This window comes from Nyctereutes procyonoides, unplaced genomic scaffold (assembly GCF_905146905.1).
Source record: "Nyctereutes procyonoides isolate TBG_1078 unplaced genomic scaffold, NYPRO_anot_genome, whole genome shotgun sequence".
In the NCBI taxonomy this organism is placed as follows: Eukaryota; Metazoa; Chordata; class Mammalia; order Carnivora; family Canidae; genus Nyctereutes; species Nyctereutes procyonoides.
The window spans coordinates 12,505,407-12,524,545 of record NW_026575117.1 but is presented as its reverse complement, the minus strand read 5'-3'; the positions used below and the strand labels follow the sequence as shown (position 1 = coordinate 12,524,545).

Below are 19,139 nucleotides of genomic sequence, written 5' to 3'. Positions count from 1 at the left end.
ACCCAGCATGAACATATAGAATGATTTCTATGAATATGTTCCTCTCCCCTAACCTATTTAATTAAACTATTAAATTAATTTTCATCCACAGCAATTCTGATCATGATACTCTTGTGGTATTTTGTAGATGTGTTAGATTTAGAGAAGAAGAGGACACACTTTCTGTAAATAAAATAAAAAAATAAAATAAAATTAAATTAAATTAAATTAATAAAATTAAATAAATACAATTAAATAAATAAAATAAAATTTGTTTTGATTTTTATTATCACCAGGTGCTGGCAATTCCAAACAATCCTTGTGATACATTACTCTTCCTCGTTGGGTGTACTGCCTCCACTCCCCTCTCCACACTAGAAACACCACTATGTCACTTCTGTGTTCATGGGTATTCAATAGCTTCCTATTGTTACTGAACAAAGTCCAAATTCCATGATGTCGCCTCAACATGCCTCTCTAGCCCCTCATAATATATGCTACCTGAGTGACAGCCTCAGAGTTTCTATAGGAAGGGCTGGATGGAAGCAATCTGGCTAGAAACATTGCGCACGGATTTGTTTTGCAGCTATGTTTGCCTTTTCTCTTTTTCATTTTGCACTATGTCTGATCTCTGTTACAATACTGAATAGAAATTGTAAGAAGAGGAATGCCTGAGTGGCTCAGCAGTTGAGCAACTGCCTTCAGCTCAGGGCATGATCCCGGTCCTGGGATCGAGTTCTGCATTGGGCTCCCCACAGGGAGGCTGTTTCCTCCTCTGCCTATGTTTCTGCCTCTCTCTCTGTGTCTCTAATGAATAAATAAATAAATAATATTTTTTAAAAATTGTAAGAGAAAACGTCCTTGTTCTATTCCTGATCTTAGGGAGAGAATGTTTAATGTTTATTGTTAAGTATGATGTTAGCTGAAGATTCTTTGCAGATGCTCTTTTCAGTTTAAAGAATTTCTCTTCTATTTATAGAGTGAAGACCACATTTATCATGAAAGTGTTTTGATTTTTTTCAAAAGTTTTTCAACACCTATTGAGATTATTATACGGGATTTAGGTGGTTTATTGCATTAACTGATTTTCAAAAATTAAACCAACCTTGCATTCTTGAAATAAATGCCAATCAATCTTGACGTGTTACCTCATTGCAGGACTGACTTGCTATTATTATTTGGCATCTATGTTAACATGGAATGCTCAAATGGACTTATTTTTAAATGGTTTGTCAGGTTATGGGATTATTGTTAGGTAGCCCTCACAAAATGAGTTGGCAAGTGTATACTATTCCTCAGTTTTCTAAAAGTTTATATAGGACTGATAAGATTTATTCCTTTATGTTATCACAGAATTCACCAGTGAAGTCATGTGGGCCTGAAGTTTTCCTTCTTGAAAGAGGAATTTTGAAATTTGAATTGTGATTACAAACTCAATGTCTTTAACTTATACAAAGTATTCAGATTTTCTATTTCTTCTTTGATTTGTATTAATGTTCTATTTCTTCTCGTGTTAGCTTCACGTTAGCTTCCCATTTCATCAAAGATATCAAATTAGGAGAGAGTTATTCATGTTATCAAGATGTTTGCAGAATACGCTGTTAGGTCCATTTTTTTTTTAACAATTTCTAATGTTGGCAACTTGCATTTTCTCTTCTTTTAATTGATGAATTCCTTTTGAAGGAACTTTGAGTTTATTCATTTTCACTACTTTGTGTCCAATTTCTATCTGGCTGATTTTTCAGCTTTCCTTTCCCTCTTTCATCTATTTATTCTGTTTCATTAGCTTAGTTTTCCTTTCCCATCATCAGTCTTGTGGTTCAGGAAATAGCTTCACATTGATGCCTGGCTGCTTAGCTGATGAACAGTCATTTTATCATTCATTTCTACTTGTTTAGGGCCTCTTTTCTGGTTTTCTAAGAGACTTACATTACCCATAACAAACTGAGTTTGGATAAGTACAGGAAAAGCTGAGTTAGTGCAGTTGAGCAATATGGTGAGTAGGTGAAAAGTGGAAGGAAAGATAGGCTTTGATGAATAAAGTAGGTTGGAAAAGGAGGTTAAATGGGAGCCATGACATAGGATGGCAAACAACAAGAGCTTTCTTGGGCTTGCCTTTTTCCCATATAGTCTATACATTTACGTTAGGCAATAAAAGTTGAAACAGACCCCAGACGAATCAGGAGCAATGATTATATGTCCACAGAATCCTTAAGCTTTCAAATCCTATCATACCAACAGAATTAAATAGCAAAATTAAAAAAAAGTCATGAATATTTATAACAAAACTAGGTGACCAGCTATCCCGAGATACCTCCAAAAAAGTAGCAAGTGGGAACAAACCATCAATAGTCACAAGACCTGCACGGTATCACTATCTGTGGGGGAGAAAGCAGAGAGAAGTCACAGAGTATATAACTTCTGGAGGACCTAAAAACTAGAGAACCCAAGATGTAGTGCACCAATTTGAGAATGGGCAACTGAATCTGAAAAGGATTTCATTGACCCAGCAGCAGTGATTGCAAGAGATCTGCAGTGGGAATTAAAGTCTGGAGTAATCCAGTTTCCATGAGCTTTCAAAACAGACTAACCAGGGCACACTTCTATGGCAAGGCCCCACACTTAGGAGAAATTAATGAGAGTGGGCAGGCACAACTGACAGTTAAAACAATACACACCTAAAGACAGAAATCCTAAAGTCAAGATGGGTTTGTCATTGGCAATGAAAAAAAAAATAAATCTTTACAAAGTTTCTTTTAAAATGATGATAGTAAACAAGGCATTTCAGGCAAGATCAATTTAATTCATTGGTTTCTGTTTCTGTTATTCACTATTATGTACACCTTGACTAGCACAGTGCCTGGTACATCATAGCATGCCTAAGATATAGGTTAACTGATCAAGTAAATCAATTAAAGTCAGTTGTTATGTAACTGAAATGTATCTAGGAAATACTGTCAAATATAACAGGAGTTTTAAAAACACTTTCTACTCAATTTTGGTAGAGAATTATAGACTACATGCTCCAAATTCTTCTTCACTCAAGTAAAAAAACCTATATATTCATAGTTTTCAAAATATTCATCTCAATCAAGCAATAGCATTTTTAAATGCTGAAATTTTTGGAATACACAAATCTACAACATATATTTAGGATATCCCAAAGTTGAATTTTTTTGATTATCCACAACCAGATAACTCAGACCTATAGAATTAAAAATCCCCAAAGGTTGAGCCCAGGAATCTTCATTCTTAAAAAGTTGCACTGGTGATTCTTATGAACACTAAGATTTAAGAATTAGTGCTTTAAGTACTTGCTACCTATTCTATCACTGCACTAAGTCAAGTACTCCTTGGGACTCAATCTCTTTTTTTCTCCTGAGTTAATCATGCATCTCATTAAATTATTGACCAGTCCATCACCAAGCATCAAAGAAACATCATCTTCCTGAACTGAGTCAATACTGAAGTATTCATACTACTAATCATCTGAATGTAAATTCTGATAATACACTAACTTTAGCAATTTTTAAAAAGCATTTATGAAACATCTAATCATTTGCAGCATTTCTGGTGCTTCTAGGGAAAAACACATCTATCTATCATCTATCTATCTATCTATCTATCTATCTATCTATCTATCTATCTATCTATCTCATCCATCTACCATCAGTCTATCAATCAATCTTTACATGGTATATTTTCCCTGCTAGGAGCTAGCTCAGCCCTGAGATGTGGACCCTAAAAACTACTCATATTTCTGGTATAGATACTTCTTTCCTTAAGCTTCTGATTCCCTTAAGAAGAAATGTCCACATTAATATAATAGGCTACCTTTGTAAGATACTCATTCCACTTCAAAAATAAATAAATGAATCTGCAGTGGTTTCTGCCACATATAAATATCACGAATTAGAGAACGCCAAGTGAATAATGTACATCATAATACTTGTTTCCATTTAAGTGTTTTGTGATACTGCTGTTTATCATCTTGCTCAGCTGTCGAAAATACTCATTTGAAAAGAAAGGCTCCTACATTGGTGTAAAACCAAGATGTGTTTTCTTTTCCATTCTACAATGTCTGTCATTTGTCAGACTGGTCTATTTTTGTAGCTTCCCTTCCCCTCCAAAAGGCAGTTCCGAGAAACTGCTTTCCAAACTTCCCCACCACAATCTCTAAGGAGTTATGCAAAAAGGTAAAATACTGAAGCATGCGCAAAGTGATAGTAGGAATGGAATACATTTTTTCTCAACACTTTGAGTGTTCAAGATGGAAAGAGTGTAAAGAGGTTTCCCACACACTATTGTTCCCAGCAATGTTACATACTTGAATGGTTTTAAGAGGAAGTACTATAATTACAATCCTTCTAGTTCTCAAAAGGGTATAATTTCATATTGCATCATCCCCCCCAACTTTTTTTTTGGCTGATTTAGGTCTCTTTCGCTCAGAGATTAGAAGCTATAACCTGTGAAAGATGCATGCAGTATATGTCACCATGTTAAATTAGAACATTTCATAAATGTCATCTGAATGCCACAACTATACAGTATAGTCTTATTATAATCTGCTGCAAAATTAATATAGTAGTTATTAACAATAAAGTGTTAATAAAACAATAAAGTTTTTTGATTTTATCAATATGAAATATCTCACAGTAGCATTTAAAACATATTTCCAACATGAGTAACTACATTCTCCATGTCGATAGTTAATGGAGTACAGAAATATGCTTTTAGGAAAGTTAACTTATTTAACAATCATTTTTGTTTTATTTTGGTAAAAGTGATCAAAGTTGTGGTGAATTTACACAATAGAATGCCTGCTTACTATTATGTTAGTTTGCTGAACCAGTGAAAAAGGAAATCTCAAATATATTGAGAGGAAGATGTCCATATGAGATGATAAAGAAATTAAATAAATCAGGCCTAAAAGAAAATAGCTCTACCAAGTATTCAAATTAGCTTATTTGTAATATAATATGCTGAATCTTTGGGATAAACTAAGTACTAAGAGAGCTATGTTACCTCTTTAATATCACCCAAATCTCCATTTGAGAATTATATCAGTTCCAAGAAATTAATTTGCCAATTATGTACACATTTTTATTTCCTAAATATTTAGAAATTCTAAAAAATGGTCAGGATTAAATTAGTAGGATTTGGAATAATCTTGAAACAAATGGATGTGTTTCCTTCCTACTTTTAGATAGTATGTAAATATCCAGATGAGCAATCAGCTGTGGATTCCTCTTATGTCTCAGTGCTAAGAACAGATGTTTAACTAAGACCCAGCATCTCTAACCTCAAGTTGAGCTTTAGAAACAATATGAGTCTTGAATTTCTGCTCTACCCCATTATTACTTGTGTGATCTTGGAGGAGATACCTAATTTCTCTGAGATTCTTTGTCCTTAACCACACAATGGATAAATTAATAATTCCTTTACCAACTTTGGTAAGGACTGAATTAATTGACTAAAAGTGCTTGGTATAATCCTTCACACATGACAAATGTATAACAAATAGAACCTATAAGATTTTACAGACTAGTTTTTATCCTCATGCATTTTAAGCAATATGTCAAATACCTGCCAATCTGTTTCACACATTTCAAAATGTGGGACTCTAATACACAGCACCAAAACCACATGCAGGTAGATAAAAGTGGAGACCAGTCCTTCAGCTCACCAGGAGTTTAAAATTCCCCAATCCTGCATAACACTGAGGAACCTAGCATCCTTGCCACCGGTTCTCCCTTGATACTGGGAGTGTATCTGCCTCTGGAACTGATCAGCACATTAGTCTGGCAGGAGAAAGGAGGCTGCCTACAATCTGTCCTGCATGAATTAGTATCATAAACACACACACACACAAACACACAAAGGGTCAGTGATATATCGAGTACTTTTAAAAATAAACTTATCATACTTTTATGTATACCGATATTGAAATAAATGTTTTCACCTTTTAATCATAACCCCAAGAAGATACACACGCACAAACACACAATACACACACACACACATATTGCCATCCTACAGTGGTTGCCCTTGCTAAGTCTTAAAATACTCACATTTTGTCTTTTTTTAAATAGATTTATTTTTTATTGGTGTTCAATTTGTCAACATACAGAATAACACCCAGTGCTCATCCCGTCAAGTGCCCACCTCAGTGCTCGTGACCCAGTCACCCCCACCCCCCGCCCACCTCCCCTTCCACTACCCCTAGTTCGTTTCCCAGAGTTAGGAGTCTTTCATGTTCGGTCTCCTTTTCTGATATTTCCCACTTATTTTTTCTCCTTTCCCAAAACCACCTTCAAAATCCATAGTCCCTAAGCATCCTTGATGCACTATTGTTCTTTATACTTGCCTCCTCAGCTGGGAGCACCTAGAAAGGCCATAGTTATCTTCTCATCCACTTGTCCCTGGGGCTTCTCTCTCACACGTACTCATGAACAAGTATTTTCACCTTGCATGCAAGCTGGTTCTCCTTCCATCTAGATCCAAACCTCCTTTGCTGACAGGTGCTGACACAGTTTTAGCAGACCAACTTCCAACTTCTGCCTTGAACAAGGTCCACTCCCAAGCAGACCTCCTTCCAATATTGATGGTCTGGTAATCCCAAGGTGCTGATGAGGTGCTATATTCTCAGGGTTTTCATTAAACAGAAGTCAATGAGTTCTGCACATAGAAGAGAGTGCCCTTCCCATTCTTGGGCTATTTCTGTCATGTGAGCTCTAAATAGAAATGGCTGGCTCTCCATCAATATCCATTCTCCTCTTTCCTAATACGCAGTTGTAGTTAGGAAGTGTCTCCCTAACCAGGGACAACATTTTCCTAGCCCTCCATGTAACTAGTGTAGCCAGGTGACTAGCTCTCACCAACAGAATGATAACAGAAGGGATGTATGCCTCTTTTGGACCAAAACCTTCAAAAGGTGACAGTTGTTTCTCCACATTATCTTTTCCTTTTTTAGAGGAAGGCAGGGCCACGCAATGGAAGTAGGTTATGACCCTGAACTGTCTTCTGGAGGAATGCCACCAACTAACCTGGAACAGCTCCCTTGGAGGGGTGAAATGCACAGAAAATAAACTCCTATATTGTTTGGACCACTAGTAACTTGGGGGTCTATTTGTTACATCTGTTTAGGTTATCCTAACTCCTATCAGACAGTAATGCAATGGATCTTGCATATTATCCCCACACGTGTTAATTAAATCAATATCTAATTACTACCTAACATCCCTGCCAATTTCATTTTCACTGTTGAATCTAGCCCTAAGTGCCTGGGATGTTACTATCTGGTCAAGTTTTTATACTGTAGCCCTTGGGATAAGCTCATTCCCAAGGAGATGCCAGGTGTGTTCAAACACATGTAACTCAAATTAGGCTGAGGGTGGGAACCTCACCTGTTATATCTCCATCCACTTGACCTCCAGGAAGTTTGTCATAACCTTGTTTCTTGCATAACTCCTTCAGTAGAAGCCTTTATTGATAGATCAGATCCATGTTCCCCTTTTTCTCTCATTTAAACCCTAGCATCTTTATTCCTATCCTTTGCATCTGGCCTTCTACATTCTCAGGTTAAACAGTTAATACTCAGCTTTCCAGATGCAAGAGAAATATTACTACTCATCTCTCCTGAAGTCTCTGAATGAGAGACTACAACTTATGCCCAAGTGTTCATGTCTTTCTTTAAGTTGTAGGCAACCTTCCCATCTTTCATACCCTTCACCATCCTAATGTTTATAGCCAATATCCATACATCATACTATTCAGGGTCAAGCTTTTCAGGGGCTGAAGAAGTGTGCATTATTTCTATTTGTACACCTTAATATGTGGGTAACACAAAATATAAGGTAATATATTTCTGGAAAATTCGCACAGTGACTTTTTGACATGTTTTGGTAATTAATGACAAATACCTAGTTCTGAGCAGATGAGAAAGCATTGATGAACTGCAGGAAATGGTACATTATGTAGAGAAAGTATAGTCTGCTCCATTTTTTTAATGTATTTCCTTGAAAATTATCCCTCTGGCGGAACAATCAATTTTCGTGAGTAGGGTCCTTATTCCTCATGATTCCGTCTTCTTTAGTCGGACTTGGAAATACTTCCTTCATTGATGCCTTTCCATTTCATCTAATTCATTTCAACCCCTAGTCTCCTGCCTTATTAATCTATTTTTTAATGTCTCTTAATCATCTCCCTCTGTTCTGGCTCTATTGCAGCAGTCTACTGATGCCTTATTGAGCATTACCATCAACCATTCTTCTTTCTTTTTATATAATTACAACTATATTTTCAGTTTTCAGCCAACTTTCAGATTCCCTTACTGTTTTTTTTTAAATCACTCAGTTTAGATTTTCTAATTCTGAGGACACAGCTTAGAGTACAATTTGACTATAATTTAACAGAGGCTCAGTCATATGGGAAACTTAGAAACCTATTTGATTTTAAGATGGGATTCAGAAGATAGAACAGAGTAAGCCCATTCCTGTCCAGTTATATATACTTGTGCATAAGAACACACTCATGTTCATCCCCTCTTTCTCACACACACACTCACATCCAGCTTCTTTTGCATATGCACCTTTGATAGTGTTTTAACAACTTGGTTATTAAAGAGTGGTCCAAAGATAAGCACAATGGCAATACCTGGGGACTTTTACAAATGCAGAATCTAGGTCCTCATTCCAGACTTCCTGAATCAGAATCTACCTTTTAAAAAGACCACTGAGATATTTACACACACATGAGAAATTTGAGAACTGTTCTGGGTGGCCTCCCATGTCTTGCCTGTTGCAGCTTAATTAAGTCAGTTTCTCAGTCCAAGAACATAGCAAAGTAAGAAAGAAAGAAGGTAAGAGGGATGTAGAAAATCCCAAGCACTGAATGTGTGTTTCTTTAATGTGTTCTACATGACTCAAGCCATGAGTCGTACTAGGGACTTTCTCTTAAGTGTTTTCACCTCATCAGCATTACCTATTTAGTTGGCTGTAGCAGGTACTCCAGGAACATCAGCAAATATATGAAGGGCAGGGGCAGTGGAGCAGACTGGGATCTCTCTACATATGTACTTTAAGTATAATTTCTAAGACCCTCCTCCAGTACCTCAGAATGCTTTTTTAAAAAGCATCATCCAGGTGTGGGGCTATTTCTATTTCATCTAAACTTAAGTCACAGTAGATAAGGAAAAAAGGACAGAACAGTCAACCTCTGACTCAGAAAAGACGTCAACTCATGCACTGAGTTCAAAGGAAACAAGAAGTGCAGTGATATCCCCAGAAACTTGCATTACATGTATCTGTGCTAATAGCCAACGCTGGTTTTAAGATAAATGGACCTACTTTTCCCCAACACAGAGAATTTTCATCTTTTTTGGCTCATGTACAGCTTTTGGGTCTGATGAAAGTACTGACAACTCATCCTTCAAATAAACAAACAAACAAATAAATACACAGATACACTACTACATACAATTGAAAGATATATATGGATGCCCTAAAACTTATCCATGGTAGTCCAGGGATCCCAGGACTCTATATTAAGGACTCCACAATAATAGTAATGACTTTTTTCCATTTCCCCTTCTCCTATTAATATTAATACTATTAATATGCTTTAGATGTTCTATCTGTCTTAACTTTGGCATCTGTATTTTTAGGATTTAGTGACTCAGAGCATTACTTCATGCCATTCTCAAAATCTTGGCACTCACATGAGGAAGAATTATAACATTTCTTATGGAAGAATAAGGCAAACATGCCATATCTTATGAGATTGGATTGAGTTTCAAATGACAACTGCCAAAGGGAAAGTTCCCTTCCAGAACACAGAGCGCACGACACAGTCACTCAAGCCATTTGGGGCTGGCTTGTTTCCTAAGTTATTATAACAAAATGAGACTTGAACTACTGCCTAATTTCCTTGTATCTTCCCTAATATTATTAAGGATTGCAATTGCATGAATTTTTAAAATGTCCTTGAATTCAATTTTTCAGTTTATAATCCTGACATTGTTGACAACTTTTTTTGGTGTGTATTCTGTTACCCCATTGAAAATGACAAAAAAAAAAACAAACAAAAAAACCATGTTTTGGAAATCTCTTATTATTTAGCCAAGATGTACTTGACACTATATTTCCACACCTATAATAATCCATACACTTTGTGTCTGTACTCGGGGTATGAGAAAATAATATAAATCAAGGTAAATATGAATGTGATTTAGAGATAGACAATAATATGCAGTTTTTAAATGCACAAACAGTTCTATCAATGTATCTACATTTAGCTTGCTATATTTCCTCTCTGTCTACATACCAGGTTTAATGAAAACTCTCTTTATTTCTATCTGACAATAAAAATTACTAACAAAGGAAATTAGGGAGAGAAAAAAGTAAAAAGGGAAAAACGTTTTCAAAACAAAGAAAAAATGTTAATATTTTAAAGCATGTTTTTCCTTTTATGCATTTTTAATAGATTTTTGTACATGGAAAAGATTATACAGAAGCATCTCTTAAAAGGCTTTTTTTTTCTTCTTGTCCCTCTTCTTCCCCTAAGTCAAAGTACATGGTGTAATATGTCAGTGCTTTTTTTCTTTTTATCATTGAATATATCTCATTGAGGGGTTATATCACATTTTATCCATTTATCAGGTAATGGACATCTGGATGATTTCTACATTTCATCATTATGAATAAAGAAGCCATGAATGTTATGAATAAGATTATGTGAGGATATATATTTTCATTTTTCTTGGGTGTATACCAAGGAGGTAAAGTGCTGGGTCATGTGGTAAACCTACATTTAATATTTTGAAAAACACAAGACTATGTTGTGATAGTATGAAGTAGGGATCTAACTTCATTCTTTTGCATTTACATATGCAGTTGTCCTAAGATTATTTGTTGAAAAGACTATTTTTCACTGACACCCTTGTCAAAAGTCAGATGAGTATAAAAGTGTTTATTTCTAGACTCTCAAATCTATTGTAGCTATGTATGTAAGTATGTATCTACCTATTTCTTTAAACTACACTGTCTTGATAATTGCAAAATCATAGTAAATTTTGAAATTGGAAAGTGGGAGTCTTTCATCTCTATTCTTTTCCAAGATTGTTTTGTCCATTTTTATGTGCCTTGAATGTGCTTATAAATGTCTACAAAGAAGCCAGTTGAGCTTTTAGAGGGTTGTGTTGAATCTGTAGATCAGTTTGTAGAGCATTAGCAATATTAAGCTTCTAATATATGAACACAGGATGTCTTTTCACTTATTTAAGTCTTTAATTTCTTTCAATAATATTTGTATTATAAGAGAATGTAAACTTTGGACTTCTTTTATTAAATATATTCCTAAGTATTTTATTCTTTTGATGCTATTTAAATGAAATTGTGTTCTTAATTTCAAGGCTGTCCATTGCAAGTCCATTGAAATACCACCGATTTTTGTATATTAATATTGTATTCTGCAACCTTGCAGAACCTTGCTGTTTATTAGTTCCGATAGCTTTTTAACGGATTCCTTGGAATTTTTTTGCCTACAAGATAATGTTACATGTAAACAGTGGTAGTTTTATTTCTTCCTTTTTAATCTGGATGGTTTTTATTTCATTTTCTTGCCTAAGTTTCCTGGTTAGAACTTGCAGTACAATGTTGAATAGAAGTGATAATAGGGGACACTGTTGTCTTGTTCTTGATCTTAGGAGGAAAGTACCCAATTTTTCACTGAAGTTTTTTGGTTGTATTACTATTTTTAGTTCTTACTGGTTATTTTTTGGAACTCTAAATAACATACCTAAAAATAATAAATTGACTTTCTACTTGAAAGATAGAGACAATAATACATGTTTTCTTCTATTTCTTCTTAATTCACCACCCCCAAATTTATATCTCTCCATCTACAGAAATTCAATTTTAGAGTATTTTTCTTTCATTTCATAGTCATTCTGTCTTCTATTCTTTGTCTATCGGTTGAGCTTTATACCCAATATAAACAAAATTGACTGCCATTTTGGCATGAAAATATTATTTATCACAAACAAAAAAAATGATTTAAAGAATACAGTTAGATCCTCAAATATTTACTTAAAGCATGCTTCAAGACCACAAAGACCACTAGATTATTTTAAAATATATTTTACCTTTATTTATTCGGATCATAATTATCTATCATTTCTTATGTTTCATGTTATTCTTTGTTTTGTACTTTTTCATTTTGTATATGAAATATTTTAATATGGATTTCATGAGTGGTAACATTCTGACCATTTATCAATACAAAAAGAGAGTTTAACCTAATACTGAAGTGATAGTTTGATTCGAAGTGCATATTGAATTTTCCTTCAATATGTCTTCCCTTGGAATTTTTAAGGTAATTCTCCATTGTCTTCAAGCTATGTTAGTTCCTGATGATGTCAATATGATTATATTTTTTGTATCTGTGTCTTTCTTATAATTTTATTTTGAAATAATTTTAAGTGCACAGGAAGCTGCAAAAATAGTATAGAAAAGTAACATACTCTTTGCTAACTTTTCCCCAATGATTACATTTACACAACTATAGTACACTACCAAAACCATGAATTCGACATTTGTATAATGTATCTGTATGGTTCTATGCCATTTTATCACTGTGTATGTTTGTATAACTACCATCACAATCAAGATGCAGAACTGTTCAAATACCACAGTGATCTTCCCTTTGATATTCACTTATACTCACGCCCATCTCCTTTCCCTCAGCATCCCTAACTTCTGGGAACAGCTAATTTGTTCATCCTTATAATTTTGTTTGATAATACTACATAAATGGAATCCTATAGAATAAGACTTTTGGAGACAGGCTTTTTTTTTAAATTTAGAATAATGCCCTTGAGATCTATCCAAGTTGTGTGTGTCAATGGTTCTTTTCTTTGTATTTCAGAGTAGTATTCTGTGGTATAGATGCATTACATGTTGATCACCCATTCACCCCCTTGAAAAACTTCTTAGCTGTTTCCTTTTTTTGACTATTATACATAAAGCTGCTATTAAAATATATGTACAGGATTTTACAGACATAAATATTCATTTCTCTGGAATGAATGCCCAGGAGTGGAACCGCTAGGTGGTATGATAAATGTCTATTTTGTTCTTTTAAAACTCTCAAATTATTTTTCAGAGTGTCTTGACCACTTCATATTCCCATCAACAATATATGATCCAATTTCTTCTTATTCTTGCCAGTATTTGGAAATGTCACTATTTAGTTATAATAGTTGCATTGTGATGTCTAATTGTAGTTTTAATTCGCATGTCTCTAACGGAAAATGTTGAAGTTTTTTCCTAAAATTATTTGCCATCTGCATATTCTGTTCAGTGATATATCTCTTCAGGTTTTGACCATTTTCTGATTAGATAGCACTTGTGTTTTACATTTGTCATTTTCTAAATGCTGAATTCATTATATATTCTAGATATGTTTCTTTCTTATATATACAGTTTGCAAAAATTTTCTCTCAGTCTGTAATTTGCCTTTCATTTTCTTTTTTTAAAATTTTTATTTAAATATTCAATTTAGGTAGCATTGAGTGTATTATTAGTTTCAGGGATAGAACTTAGTGATTTATCAGTTGCATATACCACCCAATGCTCCATACATTCAGTTCCCTCCTTATTGCCTTTTCATTTTCTTAAGAGATTCTTTTGAGAGCAAAAATTTTAATGTTGATGAAGTCTAATTCATCAGTATTTTTCTTTTATGGATTATATATGTGGTGTCATATCTAAGGACTCTTTAAAAAAAGCCTTATGTCCCCCAAATTTTATCTTTTTAAGTTGTATTTGTTTACATTTTACATTTAAATCTGTAATTAATTTTGTGTTCATTTCTGTGAATATGCAAGTACTAGAGGATCATTTGTTGAAAGACTATCTTTCTCCACTGAATTGCCTTTATATCTTCATCAAAAATTGGTTAGTCATATTTATGTAGGACTATATCTGATTGCTCTATTCTATTACATTGGCCTATTTGTCTATCCTTACTCCGATACCACAAAATTCTGATTAATATAACTACACAATAACTCTTGCAGTTGGGTAGAATGTTTCCTCCCATTTTATTCTCCTGTTTGAAATCATTTTAGCTACACTAAAACTTATATGCTAATACTATATTTTATCTTTAATATATAAATATTAAATAGTAAAATAGGGGATCCCTGGGTGGCGCAGCGGTTTGGCGCCTGCCTTTGGCCCAGGGCGCGATCCTGGAGACCCGGGATCGAGTCCCACATCGGGCTCCCAGTGCATGGAGCCTGCTTCTCCCTCTGCCTGTGTCTCTGCCTCTCTCTCTCTCTCTGTAACTATCATAAATAAATAAAATAAAATAATAAGCCTTTAAAAAAAATAAATAGTAAAATAGTTAAATACTATATATTTATGAAGATTATTTTTAAAATATTATATTTTATAATATTTCCATATAAATTTTAGCATCCTATTACTGTATCTACAAAAAAATTCTTCCTGGGATTTTGATAGGAATTTTCTATAATAACTCATATATTACTTTGAAAAATGTTGATACCTTAACTGCATTGAATCTTCCATCAGAGGAACACAGAATATCTTTCCATTTATTTAGATGTTCTTTACTTTCTTTTATCAGCATATTTTGGAATTTAGCACAGAAATTCTGTACATTTTGAGCAATTACAAATAGTATTATATTTTTATTTTTATGTCTGCAAATTAATTCCTAGCTTATAGAAATATACTTATTTTTTGTATGTTGATCTTACATCCTGCAATTTTATTGAGCTCACTTAATAATTCTTAAAGCAGATTTTTGGGGTTTTTTCGTAAATTCATCAGGATTTTCTATTGGATCATTGTGTTATCTGCAAAGTTAAAGTTTTTTTTTTTCCCCTTACTGCCTCTTATTTCCTTTTCTTGCTTTAATGTACTGGCTAATCCTTCCAGTGCTATGTTGAATACAAGTAATGAAAATGGACAAACTTGTCTTGTTCCCCACTTAGGTGAAAGTATGCAGTTTTCCATTTATAAGGAGGATGTTGGCTGCAGGTAGGTACTGTTTTGTAGAAGTTCATTTTGAAGTTGAAGTTCTTAGTTTTCTGAGAGTTTTTATCAGGAATGGGTACTGACTTTCATTAAATATATTTCTACATCCATTATTATGATCATATATTTTTTCTTTAGCCTGTGAATAAGGTGTATTGTATCATTTGATTTTGAAATATTGAATAAGCATTGAATTCCTGGAATACAACAACCTTGGTCTTTGTGTTTAATTCTTCTTAAAATATTGCTGAATAGCCATTTGCTATGTTTGTTAAGCATTTTGGCATCTCTATTCATATGGGAGATTTGTCTGTGTTTTTCTTATGTACTGTCTGTCTGGTTTTGATATCAGGATAATACATTCATGAATGAGTTAAGAAGCACCTTTCTTCTTTGATTTTGCTGTAAAATATATATATATACACACACTATATATATATATATATCTCATGTTAATTACTCTAAATGGTAGAATTTTATAGTGAAACCATCTGGGTTTGGAGGGGTTTTTTTTGTAAATTTTAAATTATGAATTCAAATTCCTTAATAATTGTAGGGCTATTCAAATTATTGATTTCATGTTGGGTGAATAGGCAATTTACACTTCTTGAGAATGTGCTCTATTTCACCAAAGTTGTAAAATCTATGTGTACAGAGTGGTTGATAGTTATTTCCTTATTATACTGTAATATCTGCAAGGTCTGCAGCAATACTTCTTGTTTCATTTCTATTAGTAATCTGTGTTTTCTCTTTTATTGTCAGTCTTAGAAGATGCTTGTAAATTTCATTTATCTTTCCATTTCTTCATTGATTTTCTCCATTGTTTTTGTTTAAATTTTATTGATTTCTGCTCTAGCTTTATGATATCATTTATTCTGTTTGCTTAGAGATTATTTCACTCTTCTTTTTCTTATTTCCTGAAGTAGAAGTTCAGATTATTGACTTGAGACTTCCTCTTTTAGAAAGCAAGCACTGAATGGTATAAAATTCCCTTGTATCACTGCTTTACCTGCAACTACAAATTTTAATATTTTATATTTTATCTCTATTCAGTTCACTGTCTTTTTAATTTCCTTTGAGACTTCCTCTTTGACCCATGAATAATTTATAAGTGTGTTGTTTAGTTTCCAAGTGATTGGAGATATTTTTTGTTTGCCTGTGTTTGATTTCTATTTTGATTCCATTGTGGTCAAAGAATATATTCTGTATGATTTCAGTTATTTTAAATTTATTGAAGCTTGCCTTATATCCCAGGATATCTTCTATATGTGTATTATATATTTATTCTGCTGTTGTTGTGTGAACTGTTCACTAGATGTGAGATCTTGTTGGTTGAAGACATTGTTGAATTCTATATTCTTGATAATTTTCTTTTTCCTATCAATCTTGAGGGAGATGTTGACTTTTTAAAATTTTTATCCTCTCAGTTCTCAGTTTTTCTTCACATATATTGCAGTTCTACTAGTTTAGTACATACACATTTAGAATTTCTATGTCTTCTTGCTTAAATGGTCCTCTTATCATCCATAATATCTCTCTGTGTCGCTGGACATTTTATTTGTCTGTACTCCACATTACCTGATATTGATATAGCCAGTCTTGCTTTTTTTAGGTTAATATTTGCATAGTATAAAATTGAGATTACATTCTTTTTATGTCTGCCATATGTATATTATTATACTTGAAGTGAATTTTTTTTAGAAGCAGACATGTAAATGAGACTCAGGAGGTAGAACTTTAGTTCATAGTTTTTTTCAATACTATACACCAAAGCTACTTGACCCTGAATTTTCAGGGAGAAAAATTATTTAAGTGAAAATTTTATATAATGCTCATATTGTAATAGCTATTCTAAATAATCATCTGACTGTGAGGTCAGTACTCAGAATCTTGCTTCAGACACTCAAGATTTATTTAAACAAATATTTATTGGGTGCTCATTATGTTACTGAAACTGTTCTGTTTGTGTTGGACAGAAAAAGACAAAAAAGTAAATTAATTCCATAAAGGGTTTAATGAAAGTAATATGGAATAATGTAAAAGAAAGTAATTTGAAAATGTTTATAACTGTGTGAGCAGTGAAGACATCTTAAAGGATATATCAATCTTTGGGCTGAGATTTGAGTATCAAGCAAAAAATATCCATGCTGAATATTCTTGGCAGATTTGTAAAGAGGAGATGTGTAAAGACAGTCTTTACAGATCAAAATGTGCAAAATTGTAATATGACTTTCTCAAAAACTAGTTCCTTAATATAAAAAAATAAAATTTTTAGAAAGTATCTGTTAGTTATTTTTCTACTCTTAAGCTTTCCAAAAAAATATATAATGTTCTTTTATTAACTCACTCTGAAGTTCTTCAAATTGTTGTTTTGGCCAACTTTATACTTGGCTTTTATTTGTTAAAGCAGTTTTGAATGTATACTGAAGGTTATAAGACCAATATATTTTGCTTTGAACTTAGTTATCTTCATGCTATAACTTATTTTTTTTTCTTTAACTAGATTGTGGGCTTACGTTTCTAGCTAGTGCATTCTCAATTATTTATAAGGGAATATGTAATTATTAAAAATTAATACAATCACTGAATTGATTCTTTAAAGTAAATTTGCCCTTTATATAGTTTTACGTATTAGTATTATCAGAACAGGTAAAAAGCTCCAGCTGAAGATAACACATTTAGATACAGAGTTGCTTTTTCTGCTTTCTGACTTGAAGTAGGCTATGCTATATAGGCCCAGGTCAGTTAGAATCTGGGTTCATGTAGGTCAAACACCAACATTTGAAAAGTCAGTAATAAAAATGTATAAAATTATAAAAACCCATTGTACTGTTAAGAGAGAAGGCTGGAATAAGAAATTTAGAAGTAGGGCTACTATTTTAATTTCCATTTGGATCTAAATGTAAGTGACCTTTGTATACTATCTTCTATGGAATTTGGGAGGTGAATCATTTTTATTAATTCACCAATAATGCCAAGACGTAGACTCAATTCACTTCCTAGTTTACCTGAAATCACTCCCCTCTCAATATTTTCGACAAATTTAAAATTAAAAACAGAGTGAGCCTTTCTTACATGCAAAGGACCACCCAGGTACATTGCCTTATACTTCACATTAAAAGTTGCAAAAGAACACTTCCAAAGCAACCATCTCTTAGAAAAGCAAACACACACATAGAGGGTCTCTTGATATATATAGACCTCAATTTCACTCATAGAACATATCCCAAATTAGTTTCTGAAGGCGGGCAATTCTTTACCTTCAGTATTGAAAACCTACCTTATCACAGAGGAAGTTACCGTTCCTAGTGCCCACTTTATCACAATCACAGGGTTTGCAAACATCCACGGCGGAAGGATCTGCACCAACTGGCCGGAAAAAGTAATCCTTACACAGCTCACAGTTCCTTCCTGTGTCGGAGAAAGGTTATGCTTTATGACTTCCAATTCATTAAAATCAGCTGCATAATTCAAAATTAAAGACTGTATTCCTTTGAGGGAATTCTATAATTTTCGGGACGTCCATTTTAATGCACCTTTCATCTCTACCTGCCAATTTAGTGATCCAGAGCATATGAAACAATGAACCTGTTACAAACTGTGCTTTACTTCATTAAACTCCCATCTGTTATATAATACCACACTTCTAAAAAGCTCTGCTTTGTTGGGGCTCATACACTGTGAAAGAGTTTGTTTCTAAACTTAAAACTTTTCTTTATTTCTAGGACTAGGCACTTAATCTAAATCAAATATGAGAAATGTTTATATGTGAAGGAGATGATGGTTATACAGTTGGAAGCAAGTAGGCATGTAGTATTAGAAATATTTTTCAAGAATTAAATCTTGTTTTCTAAAAAGGATACTGTTCTAAGTATAATTTATTATTCCATAGTTAACATTATTAAAAGCAAATGTTTCTGCTGCTTATGGCCATTATTTTTTATTTCAAATAGCAAAATAGAAATTGATTATGTTTAGATATACCAAATAAATTTCATATTAAATAGTAGAATATCCTGACATGTTAGAAATATGAGGTCATTCCTATAGTTCACAATTTATTATTTAGAAATTTTCTCTTGCTACTTTATATAA

The 19,139-nt window shown here is 33.4% G+C and overlaps 1 protein-coding gene across 1 annotated transcript in view; it reads right to left on the bottom strand.

Annotated features, from left to right (window-relative positions):
* Window positions 1–19,139, bottom strand: part of USH2A (usherin) — a 686,930-nt gene that overhangs the window by 562,445 nt on the left and 105,346 nt on the right. Inside the window, exon 10 of the mRNA XM_055333895.1 lies at window positions 18,325–18,455. Coding sequence (XP_055189870.1) covers window positions 18,325–18,455 — 131 coding nt within the window. The remainder of the gene's footprint in view (window positions 1–18,324; window positions 18,456–19,139) is intronic.